This window comes from Bombus impatiens, unplaced genomic scaffold (genome assembly GCF_000188095.3).
Source record: "Bombus impatiens unplaced genomic scaffold, BIMP_2.2 scf_0109, whole genome shotgun sequence".
Lineage (NCBI taxonomy): Eukaryota > Metazoa > Arthropoda > Insecta > Hymenoptera > Apidae > Bombus > Bombus impatiens.
Genome location: NT_176528.1, coordinates 234,396 through 249,115, shown reverse-complemented (window position 1 = coordinate 249,115; position 14,720 = coordinate 234,396). Strand labels below are relative to the sequence as shown.

Genomic DNA, 14,720 nt, shown 5'->3' with positions numbered 1-14,720 from the left:
AATTAGAGAAATGGAACAAATTGAAATTCGTTCGGTCTGTTGGAAACTGTAATGAGTATTATATTTCGTTTTATGGATTTTCATATATCATGTGCATTTTTGTCTTCAAAATATTCCATAAACGGATGAAAATCCGCATTACAACCACTGCCCGTTACAGTGTTAATGAAATTCAAAATGTTTCGTGTAACGTTATATATTCATACAAATTTTCAACATATTTCTAATACATCATTCATAAAAATAAATTTCACCAGCCACTGCACGTTCTTATTGACGTACAAAATCTAATAAAACGCATACCGAGTTCTTGTCGCTGGAGGAGAAAAAATTACACGAGCGCGAGTTCGACTGCTCGGATGATTAGACAAAGGGCGCTAAGAGAACCACGTTTTTCCTATTATCATACTTAGAACCGTGACAAGACTTTGTAAGGTTGGCCAAATAAAGGCCAACGTCAGCTGCGCCGTATTAGAACTTTTTCTAGCTGGCTCTATCGCGTCCTTGTTTCGTTTCCAGATAGACACCGCGCACCCATTCTATCGAAATCAATGCGCTCCTTTTATTGCCATTTCCTGAATAACGCACATCGTACCGTCTTTGAAAAAGTAACAAAAGCTACGAGACACGATAACAGGCGAGAAAAAAGGGCGCCGCAGGCGATACCACAGCTTAAAAGAACTCGAGACAAGCTCCAAGCGTTTTAAAATCTCTATATCTCACGCAGTACGTCCTATTTTTATTTCGCACCTGTAAATCACCTCATTCACGCGTCCGTTTACCTTTGATGATATCTAGGTGGAAAACTAGATTATTTTCGACGATTCCTCACGAGAATGTCCACGTACAGTGATACTTGAAATTACCGTGCACCGTGACGATTTTGCGTGACTTTAAACCGATCTTGTTGCTACGTGTGTACGTAGATGTACACGTCTCCGTGCAACGTGCTATTAATAACTTTTGCCACGTTTAATTAGCTATCACCACTATAATTATATAAAACACGGAAGATAGTGATGATTGAATAATTAAATATGTTTATTTTCATGCAATATACATGCCATTATTTTTATAACAGGGTCTCATAAGATTTTATAATCTTTTATGATTATATTATACGTATATATATATATGTAAAAATAGTGGCATGTATATTGCATGAAAATAAACATATTTAATTATTCAATCGTCACAGTCTATATATATATATATTAACGCACAATAGAACTGCTCTCCCTGTGTCATTTCTAAAATAAAAATACTAAGAGAGTTGAAGTGATTCATTATGTCAAATTGTCATATCGCCTTTATTTCTAGTTGCTCAACCCCGGTAAGGACATGAATTTAACTCGAGGAATTTCACTATTATTAATTCAAATAGATGTAACAAATTTTTATTTCCTGCGAGAAAATAGTATTTGACATAGCTGGCTACCGTTTGGCTATAAGGAAAGGCGATTTTATGTCAAACATATAGTTTGTTGAAAAAACGACATTGCTAAGAAAGGTACATTTTTAAAAACATCGATTTAGAATAGAAAGTTCGTTCAACCATTAATTGTATGATATGTGCGTTATAATACCTCGTTTTTGAAATTAATCCTATATAAGTATTTGAAATCTGATAATTTCTTAAAACGTAGCTCTCTTGTAGGAAACCGACGCCAAATAATACCAGACATAACATAACATAATATAACATCGATACATATAACGATATAATACAATCGATATAATATTTCCGGTAGAAATAAAAATAATAACAGCTGACGTCGTGTAGGTGACGCGAGGCAGCTGAAAAAGTGACGAAAATCATGATCGTATAATTTCCTGTGACGTGAGTCGTATTTACGCTCGACGAGACGGGAAAGGCGAAAGGGATTCGAGAGGACAGGAGAAATGCGAACAAACTGGAAAGGAGCTACTTGATGCGTCTTTGAAATACGTCCGATATCGATGGTGGCACGTTGTTGCAGAGGGTTGAGGACGAGGATAGTGACATGTCCTATGTAGTGCGATGGCGCGTCCCCTGGCGCCGAGGCAAGGGACGAAAGGGGGCGGTGATGTTCCCCACAATCCCCACGTCGCGACCAGCTTTCCTCCGAGCCAGTCGGATGCTAGATGTGGCAGGAGTCGGTTCGTTATATTCGGTTCGACTCGGCCCTAATCGGCTTTCGTCGGGTTACTCGTGCTTCTCACATACACTCGCACATTCGTTGCATTCGCGACCGATGCTCGAATACTGTTCGTTGCCGCTGTGAATGTTTTCGTGTAATTTAGCACGAAAAACATTTGAATAATCGGACACGCGACTAACGCGTTTCGAGCCGTGTGGATACCAGCGAAAAAGAGCAAAAGAGTAAGTGACAGGTCGTTGCACTTGCTCCATCCAATCAGTGTCGTCGCTTCGTTGAATTTCCGTGCGTGATTTGTGTTTACTGGCCGCGCCTGAATACCGTTACTTGTGACACTAGCAGACTGTGCGAAATTTCGTGACTTCTGTCTCTCGCGTTTTTCATCTCTGCGATCGATCTTCGCTTGTCGTACCCTGTCAACATCAAACGCTGTAATTTCCTTCGAGATTTTCAAAGTATATCGTAGCGGAGACGCGTCCAAAGTATCAAACATATTTGTAATAAGCCGAGGAACGATACAGAGTGATCGTGACAAGAACGGTGCACGAGAGCACGTAGAGCGACCTGTTGTGTCGGGATAGTCGACAGGAAGACACGTAGAATTTAGTGCCTGTCGGGACTCGTTGAACGACGCTAACCAGAACGGTGAACAAGTTACGACGCGTCTGGGAAAGTTGAACATCAAACTCTACACACTCTACAGTCTACAGAGTTCCTAAAGTCGTACAATTTAAACGTCGAATTCTTCGCGGCGTAACAGCCGAGAGGCAAGTAAAAGGGAGGACAGATCGCAGAAAAATTCCAGCGATAATGCGTACAGTGAGCGAAGCAATGAAACATCGCGCGATCAGCTGACTAGCCGAACTCTTTGGCGGTCGTCAGAACTCGGCCGATAACGAAAATCGGCAGAAGACCGGCAAGAACCCTAAAAATCGACAGCAACCTAGATTACCTACTTGTGCGGTTATGACGTTTGGAACGCCGTTTCACACCGAGAAGTCGCAGTTCGTTGGCGATAACCCTGTTCGGTATGTTCTCTCAACTTCTCTCCCTCTTTTTCTCATTATTTCAGTCGTTAGAAACCGGTTTCGGTAAATACATATACGTATATCGTGAGATTCGAAGGTTTTACGAGATTGATACTCGATGTTTTGACTTTGTAACGAAACTTCGGACTGAGGTATATACAAGAACTCGTTTTCTCCTTTTTGAGATAAAAATGCAGGCTTTTTGTTTATTTAACTTCAACTTTTACAAGCTGCTTCATTATGTAAATACACTAACACTTAAGACGGAAGTGGAGTTTATTTGTTGAACAAAATATGAAGATATTATCTTCCAAAGATTAAACATTTTCCGTTCTTGGACTTTGAAATGGATACGTTACAGATGCATTGATAAAAATGTTTAAGTTTGAAATATCAAATTTTTCTGTGAAAAAATTGTATACGTAATTAAATGTACACGTACATATTAAGTTTTATATTTATTCTTTATAAAGTGTATTTACATTACATGCTTAAGTGCTTAATCCATAATTTTGTAGTATTCAATGCATAATAATGTCTGCATATGTAGGAATTCATAAATTCAGTCATTTATGTGGCTTCTTATTTATTAGCAATTTAAAGACATTTATCGTGTCTAGAGACATTTGTTTTTAAATTACAAATTTTAACACAAGCTTACACAGCTGAAAGATAACCTAATCTATTGAAGCATTAAGCTTGATATTTAGTTTCATGTGAATGTAATTATGTATAGTAGCTACATGTACATCAGTCTAATTGTTTACATTGTCATTCTGTGTCATATTTACTTAATTCCATTATACAGGGTGTCCCAGAATTTGACGGTCAAACTCTGTCAGTATATTACGTGGATATAATTAAGCAAAAAATATTATATAAACACGGATCATTGAAAACTCCATTAAAATGTTCTCATAAAAATATGAAATATGGTGGGAACTCTGTTATAAGATAAGAATAGATTTTCAATCAGCATGATAATATTCCATTGCAAAATGTTCACTGTTCTTCTCGATACGAAACTGATAAAACTGATATTACCCCATGATACGAACTGATATTATCCCATAAAGCTCATTTTGATTTAGTTTGTATTAGTTCATAACGTATATTTTTTTCCTTTCTTTTTTTCTTTCGAATTTTTGGCACATAAAAATTCAATAGAGCGAAATTACAGGCTAAAGCATTGTTTTCTTTGTTCTGTACTGTTATTATTACTCGCTCGATTTAGTCCATAAAATGTACTGACAAAGTTTGGTTATTAAATACTAGGAAAACTGTATTTCTACCTAATTGTATAAAATTTACTATATTAATTGTAATAAATATGTAATAATATCGTAAGAGCTTACGAATTTCAATAGGATCGTGGAAATCACAATGATACCATATTATACATCAGCTTCATTAAATTCGGTTAATCATAGTCCTTTATTTCACAGAAATGTTGTTTATAGTGGAAAACTAATACATGCACGATATATCTGCCTATTATGAAACAATAGTATGATAACGAGGTCCTATGTGTATTGCTTGATATTATTCTAGGAATATATCAGTTTGATAATAACGCATATTTTATATTTCTTCGTATTTCGTATTTCAACAGGTAGAAACTTCATCGATTATTTAACGACTTAAGTTCTTGCACAAGATACCCGATATTTGGAACATTTTTCTTATTAACGCAATTAGTTGATCGTTTTTCTTAATCTCTTATAAATAAATTACATTTTTAAATACGACGTGTCAGTTGCAAAGGAATAAATTCGTTTCTATTTTCTTATTTCCACATACTCGAGTATCAATGGTCGATGAGAAGCAATAATCTGACTAACGGTCGTAATTGCAGAAACGCGTACGTTGAAACTGCCGTAATAGCCGTGGAATTATTTCATTAAGATGGAGAAGCAAATGATTCTTTGAAGTCAATTCTACGCTAACGATTTCGATAATAATTATGTTTTACGCAAGTTCCTAGCAAATAAGAAGATTTCTGTTTTGCTTCGGTCGTAATATACAAAGTTCATTGTTTCGAGAAACAGCCGATGACAAATCAGACATTTGGCTCGTTAATACATTTACGATTAGATCCAGAATTATAAAAATGATTGAAAATCAAGAATACGTACAATACGTAACTCGAATGAAATTTGATAGTTGTCGCTAGCTATAGCTACCTATTATAGCTATAGCTGTGGGAAACATAGCTGTTCAGGAAACGAATATAAATTACTTAATCGAGATGATATTGTATATTCCTTTTCGTCTGTGAACCGCATTAAATTTCTCAAAATTAATGGTCAATGGTATTATGGAAATGCGTGTCTACGTTTACGTGAAAAAGAAAAACGTAATAACACGGAGACGAAGTATCACTGTCTTCTTAATTTATTAGAGGCTTCGAGTGAGAAAATATGGACATCTCCTTTCATCTAAAATATTAAAGTAACTTGGAAAATAATTACCAGTTACAGACCTGTGACGTCAGTTTAACGTATTCTCAGTCTCACGTGCATATTGGATGTGCGTGCCTATGCGACTAATTTGGCATTGGTTCGTGGAGATACATTCGAACGTCATTCAATGCTGCACAATATACGATTAATGCATATTGATACCCACTCGCATACTCACACGATCGCATAAGAATCATTCTTCGAGGCGAAGCGTCTTGTATTTTTATAGTCTCGGAAGTAGAGAAAGCGTCAGTAAAAAGGTATGCTACTCTCGAGAAAATGACCAGAGAACGATACAGGATAGTTCTGATACAGTGCTGACGCTTCCTTTGTTCTGTTGCTACGCGTCAGGAATCTCAATGGCATTGTAGACCGTGAAAAAATTTCTGACGCACATAAATTCAGGTTGAAATCGGGATTAAAGGAGACGTTATCTGTTGAAAGGAGACGTATCTAAGTGCTGATAAAGCGTGTCTTTTTTTTTTTTTAAACAACAACGATAAAATACAATTGAAATATAATTTCGAAATACCAATATAGCAATATAATAATAACGTTATTTCATTGTATATAATTTTTTAATGAATCACGCTTTTTTGAAGTTTCTTTGTTAATATTGATAATAAATATTATTTTCATTTTGTACCACTTTCAAACATTTTTAACTCATTCCAACGAGACTAATACAGATTTTATTGCTGTGTTAGTAAAGTATAGAATCTGAAAGGAGCCTACGCTGATACATTTCTATTAAACTGAGGAAATTTGTGTTTTTATGGACTTAGAGAAGTAAAGGTACATATGTAGATATCCAAAGCAAAGTACATCTTCTGACAGTGAGTAGGTGAAACGTTTATTTATTAGTTACCTATTACACTTTATTTATTGTTATTATTTATTACCATAATGTTATAACACTAATTTTACCAGACCTGGCCAAGTGACCGGTTTCGAAATTTAATTTAAAATTCTACATTCCTTGTTATTTCTTTTGTACGTCTAGCTTTATGTAAATTCTTATATTATCTGCGAAAACAATTTCTCAATTTTTCATAATATCATTTGCTCAAACAATTTCTCAATTTTTGTTAATATAAGAATTTACATAAAGTTAAACGAACAAAAGAAACAACAAGGAACGTAGAATCTTAAATTAAATTTCGAAACCGGTTATTGACCGGGCCTGGTAAAATTGGTGTTATAATATGGCAATAAATAATAACAATAAATAAAATGCATAATAAAACGTTTCACCTATTCACTGTCAGAAGATAATATATTATAATAATACCCACTAATATCGCAATCTCGATAGTTTAACGAATCTAGAAAGAAAGAACTAGTTCTTCACGAAAATTTGATAAGTTACGGGTAACAATTAAATTTGTTATTCTCGCTGCAGTTACAAAGTTATGTACAAGTGAAATTGAAAAAGTTTCGCACGCAGTTGAAACTTTGTATGCAGGTGACGAGATGAAAAGTTTCGTGTAAATTCTTCATCCATAATACGCGGTAATATGACCGATTTGAGTGGATAGGTTGGTCAGTGAACTAGAAAAATGTGACGTTATTGCGCTGATGGAAGCGCAGAGGCAAGGACGCGTTGGGGTAGATTGCTATGACCTTATTATCCTCGACATGCTGTTACTCGAACAACGACATCTAAACGAGAGAAGAGAGTATGAAACATTCATTCTGAGCGTTGCTTGGAACTCGTTCTTTGTTTTTGTTGTCGTTCGATTGATTATACGCGTGAACATCTTTCCTTGTTTAACGCTTCCTCTTCTGTTTCACGAACACTTGGGATTTTTAGGTGTTTAATAAAATCAATTTTCCCAAATTATTTCAAATAAATTATACAATTATTAAAACGTATATGTTTGAAGCTTCAGTTTTATTCTAATTATTTAATAATTAATTAAAATATAAAATAAAAATTAAAAAATAATTAATTAGGATGAAGCAGTTGTATCGGTGCAGAAATTATGTTTCATGATAGTTAGATCATCTCGTCTCTTATTTACGAAGAACAATGTAATAGTCTACTCTCTTTATTTTTTAGGAAATTATTTTTACGGAAAGTTTGTGGCTTATTCATCGACGACATAAATGTAAAATCACCGCGATGAATTGGAATCCGTGTTATATTGAATTCGTTTTATATATCGAAACTTTTCATTACATCGTACGACGACATTTCGAAATTCCTAAAAAGAAAGTAGGAACTAGGCTTCCTTCATTACATACGCCTGTTGTGAGAATCGTTGTTGCAATTAATAATTCGTGCTGTATTAACTTGAACGTTGATTGCGCATTGTTTATCCAAAACAAGCTTGTTCGCAATGTTCCGTGCAAGCAAACATCTCCGGATTATGCGGAACACATTTCCAAGTATCAAATAAAAAAGTAAAAAAGATAGGAATCAAGCAACGGGGTACATGCACGATCTTCCAACGTTTAAAAACATCGAAATTTGTTCTGTGTAAATATTATTTCATTCCTATTCCGTTGATATTTTTCGTGTACAAATATTTTTTGTTCTTCAAATATATAATAATCCATTACGTATGTGCCTTTGTACTGTACATTTAAAACAGTAATATCGTCTATCTTATTTCCATATCATAAAATATAATTTTTCAGTAAGGTAAACGAAGGGAAAAGGAATATCCTGATAGAAAAATCAAACTGTTTTGAAGCTTTATTTGCCCGATTTACTAACTCTATTCGTTATTAAAAGAACAAAATATTTAAAAACAAAAGAAGCTAACGACCAAATAAACTGCATTTCTTATAACGCTATATATCTATATAATATATATATATCTATATAAATATATAGAGTTTGTATTTATATTATTTTAAATTGATCAACAAGGCAAGTTCTAAACATGCATGGTACGTTAGCGGTAAATATTTACTTTACATTATATGGAGCTGTTAATATTTGTCTTTATAATCTAATAATTTATAATTAATCTCTGTGTTCTAAATATGCATGGTACGTTAGCGATAAATATTTACTTTAAACTATATAAAGTTGTTAATATTTGTCTTTATGATTTAATAATTTATAATTAATCTCTGTGTTTATAACACTCGCTTCTTCTCAGGCCATACTATATCCACAGAGAAGTCATTAGTGTTGCGAATGTTTTACTCTATTTTAGAACAATCGACAATGAGCTTCACCTCAACTTTCGAATATTTAAACTACTTAAATCAATTATTTCTACCGTGTTTGCCTGCTTTTTATATTGGATTGAAAGGGAAGTTTTTAGATTTTACTGCAACATCGTTCCAACTAGACAGTTCGTTAGTATTAGGTCGTCCGGAAAGTGCCTTTCTTTCGCAAACGTGTTTTTTACAACAATGCACCTTCGTACAAACGTGAAACCAAGTCTGTGAAATGTCGCGTTGTTTATCTCGACAGAACAAAATGAATCGTACAAATTGGACAAAATAATATAAAACAAAAAACGTTGTGCATCTATTATTTCCTCATAAAACGAAAGAAACTTTTCAGACAACCTGATAGTTATCCTTTTGTTTTTATAATCTTATCCAGTGTTTCGTTAGCTACTACGATCACGAACTTGTTTTGAAAAACCATCTATCTCGCTAATGAAAAAGAATTCATTCTCATTTAAAACACCGTTAGAGCATACGTGAATTTTGTTACTCGTAATTAGAGAAATGTTAAAGGATTAAATTGCGAACTATGGAATATACCGCATATTCGATTGATTTAACGGCATCTGGATTGTAGAGTCATTTAACTGGGAAAAGTTCAGAGTTCAAAGGCAAATGAAGATGTCAACAACGTTTGATCAAGATTATTTCACTTGCGAGTAACAAAGTTTCTGTGACGAACGAATGTGAAACATGATAATTGAACTTGAATTCGCAGAAAATTGAAATGTGCCGAAATGCATATTAATGTGTAAAAATATGTAAAATACCCAATATAGTACGCGTCGTAGCGTTTAATTGGTGAAACAAATCTCTGTCTCACATTTTCAACAGGTTTCATAAAAAATTGAATCTGCATAAGCATTCGCAGCCTAATTTTAGTACATCAATTCCGTAAATATAATACAGCAGTGCTCGGAGCGATAAAATTGCAAAACTTTCCACTGAAGCCAATCGACTGCAATATAAATAAAGCATACACTTTCGTTTCTGTGTTCTTGGAAGTATATTTACATTCATTCTAGTCCATTTACATTCAATTCATTCATTTCGAAAACATTAATCGTTCAGTTACTTACACTTTCCAGCGAATTCTCCGCTTTATTTTGTTCGCGAGGAAAAGAAACGCGTATTTTTTATATTTACGCTCATTCCAATCCATTTACATTCAATTCATTCAGTTCGAGAATATTAATCGCGTTCAGCCAGTTGCACTTACCAGCGAATTCTTCGATTTGTTTTGTTTTGTTTGCGACGAAGAGAAACGGCTATTGTAATCAGTGTTGGGCAAAATTTTATTCGAACGCCAGATAACGAGTAAAAATAAAGAACGAAATTTTATTTCCCATTGACGAACGAATATCCAATCGAACAAGCATTTATCCGAGTAAACATTTTTTCGTATAAGGAATTATTCGTGCAGGAATTTATTTATTTTAATTTAGGAATAAGAATTTAATCGAACGATTTATTTCGATGAGAATCTATTCGCATAGAATTATGATAATTATATATCGTGTAGATATTTACGTGTCGCGTGGAGAATGAACATGGTATTAAACGTGATATATTTTCAAGCTACATTATCAAGTTATTGTAACATTGTAATATTGTAACAATATTGGAATAAAAATTTAATCGAACAATTTATTCCGACGAGAATCTATTCGCATAGAATTATATATTACATTTTTTTTATTATTCAATTTGTACTATAGAATTTGTCCAGCTGGACATTCGGTAAATTTATATATTACATGTAGATATTTACGTGTCGCGTCAAGAATGAACATGATATTGAACGTGATATATTTTCAAGCTACATCGTCAGATTATTTTAACATTGTAACAATATTCATAATTAACTTTTTTCAAATGCCAGGTTAGAAAGTTTATCGTTCTTTGTAAATTATTTCTTGGGTAAAATAATACTAAGAATTGTACCCGGTGTCTGTATATACTTGTACAAAGTTAAGCGCGAACAAAAAATTATTCGTATTATTATTCAAAAAGTTCTGCAATCGTTATTCGAGTAAATATAGAAAGTTTGTTACGGGAAACAAATAATTATTCCACGAAATAAAATATTCCACCGATATAGATTCATTCAGGTAATTATTTCACATTCGAATTCGAACTCGAATAATACCCAATTTCGATTGTAAGTAGCCTGCGAACCTGTGACTTTTTCCACGTTTAAATGACGTTTCCTGAATTCTGCAATGTCTTTCGTCACGCGTTTCACGCTTGTGTCATGGCTGGAATCGCTTGATGGGCGAAGGATAGCAATAGCAACAGCAACAGCAGTAAGTTCTTTCGTGTGCAACGAACCACTGTCGTGTTTCGTTCCACTCCGTTCCATTCTTTTAAACGGCAAGGAAAAGGTCGCACATCTATTGCCGCATTAGACCCTGGTTATGGTCATTGCGCCAATTCAGTTCGACATCCGTCCACGTCATTCGTTCGCGTGTGGACAGGCACTTCGTTTCGTCGCTAAATAGCCAAGGCAGGATGACGTTTCGACGATGCTGGCCGAATTCAAAAGGGTCATTGACGTTGGACAGATCAATGGTTTCGCCTTGGATCGTAGGCTTCTTAATTCACTCTGAAATCGATCGTTAAACTCGAACACTGTAGGATATATAGAGGAATTATTGTTCTTAGGTCATCGACGTATTTATGTTTATGTAATACGTCGAGAATGACGAGAGACAAGTTACCATGAATAAAAAGGTGTTCTCTCGCGTAGTTAAAGTAGGTAAATAAATTTCGTTTTTGTAACTTCTAAGTATATTTTATCGTATCGTGTTACATTGTTTATACAGGGTGGTTGGTGGCACAAGCGGAAAGGGCGTGATTCTACGCAAAAAAAGAAGTCGAAAATATAGAATAAACATTTTTTTTTTAATTTTTTTCTTTTTTTAAATTTTTTTTTAAAATCTACAGTGAGACCCGTTATAACGAGACGTGATAAGGTGTACGCGTACCGAGCGAAAATTCAAAGTCGATTTTCTCGAAAACAAAGCCCCAAACGAAAAATTTTTATTTTATATTTTCGACTTCTTTTTTCGCGTAGAATCACCCCCTTTACGCTTGTACCATCAGCTACCAACCACCCTGTATATTTGCTTGGGGATGGGAAGAATCGTCACTTGGCAATTAGGTTTTGCCTCTGATCGCGGAATATTGTTCTTAGATCATCTACACAATTACAACGAATAAAAATTGTCTAATAATTTATTTAATTTTAAGATGTTTTTTCAAGCAGTTCAAGTAGGTAAATAAATTTCGTTTTTGTAACTTTTAAAATTACATATTACAATTGCGTATTACATTACATCATTTGTATATTTACTTAATGATGGAAAGGATTATTGCTTCGTAATACGATATTTGAGCTCACTATAATATAGTAATCACTTCGGAATGTAATGATCTGCTCGTTATTCGATGCAAATTTTCACGTAATCAAGTGATCAGTTACTGTGACGTAACCGCACTCGTGTCTATAACAAAAGCTACATTTCTTTTATTTCAAATTCTAATAGAATTTTAAACCTAATCATACAGCAGTTATGGGAATGGAGAAAGATTTATCCCAGTCGATATTTTCGTCCACGGCGCGTTTTCTTCAAATTATTAATTAGTACGAATGTTTTCTATCTTTAACTTCGATACTTTCTCCTTTCTTCAAATGTTTGTAAAGCCTCGGTGAAAGGGACGTACAGACGGGTTTCATGGTTCTTTTGTAAGCGAAGGAAAAAGGTTCGCCTGAGGTTATTTGGCGGTAATGCGTTTCGAGGTTATGGTACATCATTGTGCGTTTCACGGATCGCATGACGATAGTAATTTTCGACTGTTAGGCGACTGTTAGGTTCCACTCTTGAGCGCCTCGTCGAAAAAGCCGAGGAATGAGATAATAGCAAACTCGTCACACCGAATGCTTATTTTCTTATTATCAGTTGTTATTTCATTTTCGGTGTTTTCATCTCTTATTTTTCTGCTTAATCGCTACTCTAATACCACGAATAGCTCGTAAATATCGTATATTATAATTCGACCGTGGATTTTTATGCACCTGTATGAAATATTAAAGTGCAAAATTGCACAGGATACACGTGATACAAAAAAGTACGTAAAATATTCAAAGTACAACACTGTGTGTAATAGCTGGTAGATAAAACAGTTTTTTACCGAGGTTGTAGTTCTTCGATTATATTCTCCTAAGAAAGGAATTTGTTTGAAAATCCGCAGTCTAATTATAATTTAAGATCGCAGGAAAATGACAATTCTTGTTTATTTCTGTAGTCTAGATTGTCTGTAGCATTAGCTTCAATCTCAATGCGATTATACGGTATATAAATACTGAGATATGTGTAATTTTGTGTGCTACAATAGATTAGTCGCGTAGTAGTGACATACATATACGAGTATGAGTGTATAGGGGTATGTGCGTGCACAGCGTCTCGTAAAACAGAAGAATACAACTGTTCCGTTGGTAGTGTAGTAAAGAAGATGGTGAGACAAAGAGAGCGCTGAGACGCGTGCAAATTCGTATCGACGAATATCTTGTACATCGCATATTAGATAAATTTGAAACTATTTTAATATCAATTCTAAGTGTAATCTAAGTGTTCCTATACATTTATTTCGGCAATTAAGATCCACACTTCTCAACAATAAAAATATCTTCGAGTGATATATTTGACATATTATTGAACGAGTTTGGCAAGAGTCAGCCAATCCATGGCAAGATGCGTCTATATTGAATTTCATGCAGGACACTCGCTCTTTGTTCACCTACGATGTACATTTTTTTATAGATTTTAATCTGTTTGAAAGTCGTAACAAGAGATCATCTTTTTAAAACACGAGGTTCAAAGTGGTTTCTGTTTTTACCGTTATCAATCATAATATCGTTATAAATCAAAGCATAAAAATCCGCGATCTATTCATCGTTATCGTAGAGAGATCGCTCGCGTCAATTATAGCTCGATTATGTGTCAGTAAAACTCAATGCGATTATCTCTTCGAAGCGTAAGGACCGTTGGGAAAAAGCCAAAGTAAGCGCGTGGATCCGTAGAAGAAATGCGCGTTTACTTGTCGAGTATACCAGCTGGCTGCTGAAGCGAGCAAAACTCTCATAAAAAGAAGACTAAGAAGAAAACACCCCACTGACCTCACTAAAGAAATAAAATAGTCAAACTCGAAGATGGTATTCCGCTGGGGGTAGCCATCCACATATTATTTAACAATTAAGTTAGAAAAATTTACCAAATGTCCAGCTGGACAAATTGTAAAGTACAAATTAAATAATAATATTAAAAAAAAATAACTTGTCGAGTAAAGTAAAGTAAGTTCTATCGCAGACCGATGATGGAGAAAAGGAGTTGAAGTTAGACGAGTTGCTGGGGACGGACACTGCAATGTCCTCACTTGGCATTTTCTCGATATCCAGAGGGTGGAGAGGATAAGTAATCGGTGAATGCGTATTTCCAGGATAGAGAAAGTCCAACATCTGTACGTACCGGTCACACCATGTAGCGACAGGTCGTGAGCGTGACGTTCGAGTGCCCGACTAACGGTTCGCTGGCAATAAAATAAAGCGCGGCGCGTTTAAGCGAAGGAAAAAAGCTAATTGCCTGCTAATTCCAAAACATTGCGCGTTGTTGCGTTTTACTTGATTATGAACGGTCATCGACTGCTTCAACTATCACTAAACACTCGCTGGCTATCGTACGATGCTATCGCTGCGCGGCAGCGACTATCTCAAAAAAAGTCGTTGCGAGACACGCAACGCAAGGCATAGGCGAAAAAGTCGATGTAAATCAGTTGGAGCCGCAGGTGTTTATCAATCGAGGGCTAACGCACGCGGCAAACGTGCGAGCGTGCACACTGCT

General features: G+C 34.9%; 1 protein-coding gene across 6 annotated transcripts in view; it reads left to right on the top strand.

The window, feature by feature from the left end:
• LOC100744200 overlaps positions 1–14,720 on the top strand; it is a 213,429-nt gene that overhangs the window by 41,233 nt on the left and 157,476 nt on the right. The window contains exon 1 of one of the 6 annotated variants that reach the window (XM_033318725.1): positions 2,096–3,166. The exons of the other annotated variants lie outside the window; for them this stretch is intronic. Coding sequence (XP_033174616.1) covers positions 3,105–3,166 — 62 coding nt within the window. The 5' untranslated portion in view covers positions 2,096–3,104. Of the gene's footprint in view, positions 1–2,095; positions 3,167–14,720 lie in introns of those variants that run through there. 6 annotated transcript variants of the gene reach the window in all.